Source organism: Sinocyclocheilus grahami, unplaced genomic scaffold (assembly GCF_001515645.1).
Source record: "Sinocyclocheilus grahami isolate Dianchi unplaced genomic scaffold, SAMN03320097.WGS_v1.1 scaffold1043.1, whole genome shotgun sequence".
In the NCBI taxonomy this organism is placed as follows: domain Eukaryota; kingdom Metazoa; phylum Chordata; class Actinopteri; order Cypriniformes; family Cyprinidae; genus Sinocyclocheilus; species Sinocyclocheilus grahami.
The window spans coordinates 311165-313355 of record NW_015506222.1 but is presented as its reverse complement, the minus strand read 5'-3'; the positions used below and the strand labels follow the sequence as shown (position 1 = coordinate 313355).

Sequence of the window (2191 nt, the reverse complement as noted above, 5' to 3'; positions counted from 1 at the left end):
AAAAAAAAAAAAAACTCCAACACTAAGAGGGACTTTGCCTTTTCATTTCAGGAGCATCGCATGCCACTCAGATTAATATATGTTGCAACATTAGCTTTGTTAAAAATTTGAGTATCATGTTGACTGATTTACTGGAGGGCTATGAATAAAGATGACATGTGGTGAGAAAGAGAGGGTCTTGGCAAACCACTTCATTATGCAGCATCGCCATCAGCTTTGAGCTGTCATCTTTAGCTCAGCTCTCAGAATATAAACCCTTGTCCTGCCCAGTTTCATAATACATCCTCTGAGAGACCCCACAGTAAAACATGTGAGAAATTCTGCTGCAGCATTACACTGAAAAATAAATAAAATAAATAAAAATGTGTCATGTATTTAAAATGCATTTTTAAATTAATCTAATCATTTATAGTAGGTAAACAAAATTTAAATTTGATTAACAAAATATGATTTGTTCATGGTAAAATTAAGAATAAAAATGATTGAAAAATTATGATTTTGACTTGCATTAAGTAGCATTTGGCTTAAAATATCATTTTACTTTGTATGAATGTTTTTGTGTTTGGAAAAATAAATATTATTAATTAATCTTAAAAATCTAAATCTAAATTAAATCAAAAGTTTGAACCAAGCCAAACATATAATTTGAGAAAAGCTAATAAATTTGACTGTAAAAAAAAGAGAGAGAGTATTTTTAAAATGACCCAATATTTTATTTATCTATTTATTTATTTATTTTCCAGTGTACAATGCAAGATGATTCCCTTCAGATCTAGTTTTTCCCTTAATGTATTATTGATTGAATTGTAGTGACCATCATAATCACAAAAGCAATATTCTCTTTTCATCTTTTTTTGTTTGTTTACTTATTTCCGCAGTACAGCTTGATCAAAAATGTACACTCTATGAGTGATTCTTGCAAAAATACAGAAAAAAGCACACACCACTGTCACAAAAGCACAATGCCACCCGTCGTGCGAGGAATGCACCACACCACAGCCGTCACCATGGCAACACCCTCGCGCAGTCTATTATGGTCCCGAATTTACTCACTGAAATCGAGTGGATGAAAGACAGCATTAAATTACAATGAGCACATGCGTTCAGATGATTAGGAATACCTGACACTATAATGTTACCTGCTTATGACAGCTGTGACGTAATAGGCTGAATCTGTATTAAGAACACGTGTTAATGCCTTCTCTGACCCATTTAGCTGTGGGACTGACGACCTGCCCGGAGCCCGTGATCCCGGCCAATGGCATCAAGAACGGTGACAGGTACATGGTGAACGAGGTTGTGTCATTCAGCTGTGAGCCGGGGTACATGCTTCAGGTGAGTTGCTGATTATCTGCAGCACCGACACACAAATGCAACATGATGCACCTGCACACGGATAGAAAAGTATCAAAAATAACAAGGTGGAGAAGCTGGTGCATCATGTGACCTCTTTGTTTTGCAGGGACATTCTCACATGACGTGTATGCCGGGAACCGTACGTCGCTGGAATTACCCCCCTCCGCTCTGTATTGGTATGTTTTTCCATAATAATCAGATGGCAGATTTTTTTAAAACATATGGCTTTTTAATATTCAATCACCCTGGGCATTTTCTTTTGTGTCTCCTTATGTTTCTTCAGCGAAGTGTGGCGGTACCCTGTACGATATGAGCAATGTTGTCCTGAGCCCGGGTTTCCCTGGGAATTACCCTGGAAACTTGGACTGCACCTGGAGAATCATGCTTCCTGTTGGATACGGTGGGTGCGCCGAGAGCTGGCTCTGGATCAGCTGTCTGGAGATTACAGCTTCAAATGCTTTCGTGTCCCCTTTATTTTGTACACTGCAGTGTGACCAGTGTTGAGGGGGGACTGCTTAAAATAGCGAATCTACTGACTTAAAAGTAAACATGAATTTGAAATAGACCCTGTTTATTTTCTTGAAGGGATGGTTCACCATCATCATTATTCACTCACCCTCATGTTGTTCCAAACCTGTATGAATTACTTTATTCTGTTAAGCACAAAGGAAGATACTTTGAGCAACATTCTTCAAATAATCTTCTTTTGTATTTAACAGGCGAAAAGAAATTCATAGAGGTTTGGAATAATTTGAGGATGAGTAAATAATGACAAATATTCTTTTTGGTATGTAACACCCTATGCAATTTTCTTTTCTTAAATGATTGAAAATTT

General features: G+C 37.1%; 1 protein-coding gene across 1 annotated transcript in view; it reads left to right on the top strand.

The window, feature by feature from the left end:
• Positions 1 to 2191, top strand: part of LOC107566061 (CUB and sushi domain-containing protein 1-like) — a 139073-nt gene that overhangs the window by 56232 nt on the left and 80650 nt on the right. The window contains exons 10-12 of the mRNA XM_016251436.1: positions 1217 to 1335; positions 1463 to 1532; positions 1640 to 1834. Of these exons, the coding sequence (XP_016106922.1) occupies positions 1217 to 1335; positions 1463 to 1532; positions 1640 to 1834 (384 nt within the window). The remainder of the gene's footprint in view (positions 1 to 1216; positions 1336 to 1462; positions 1533 to 1639; positions 1835 to 2191) is intronic.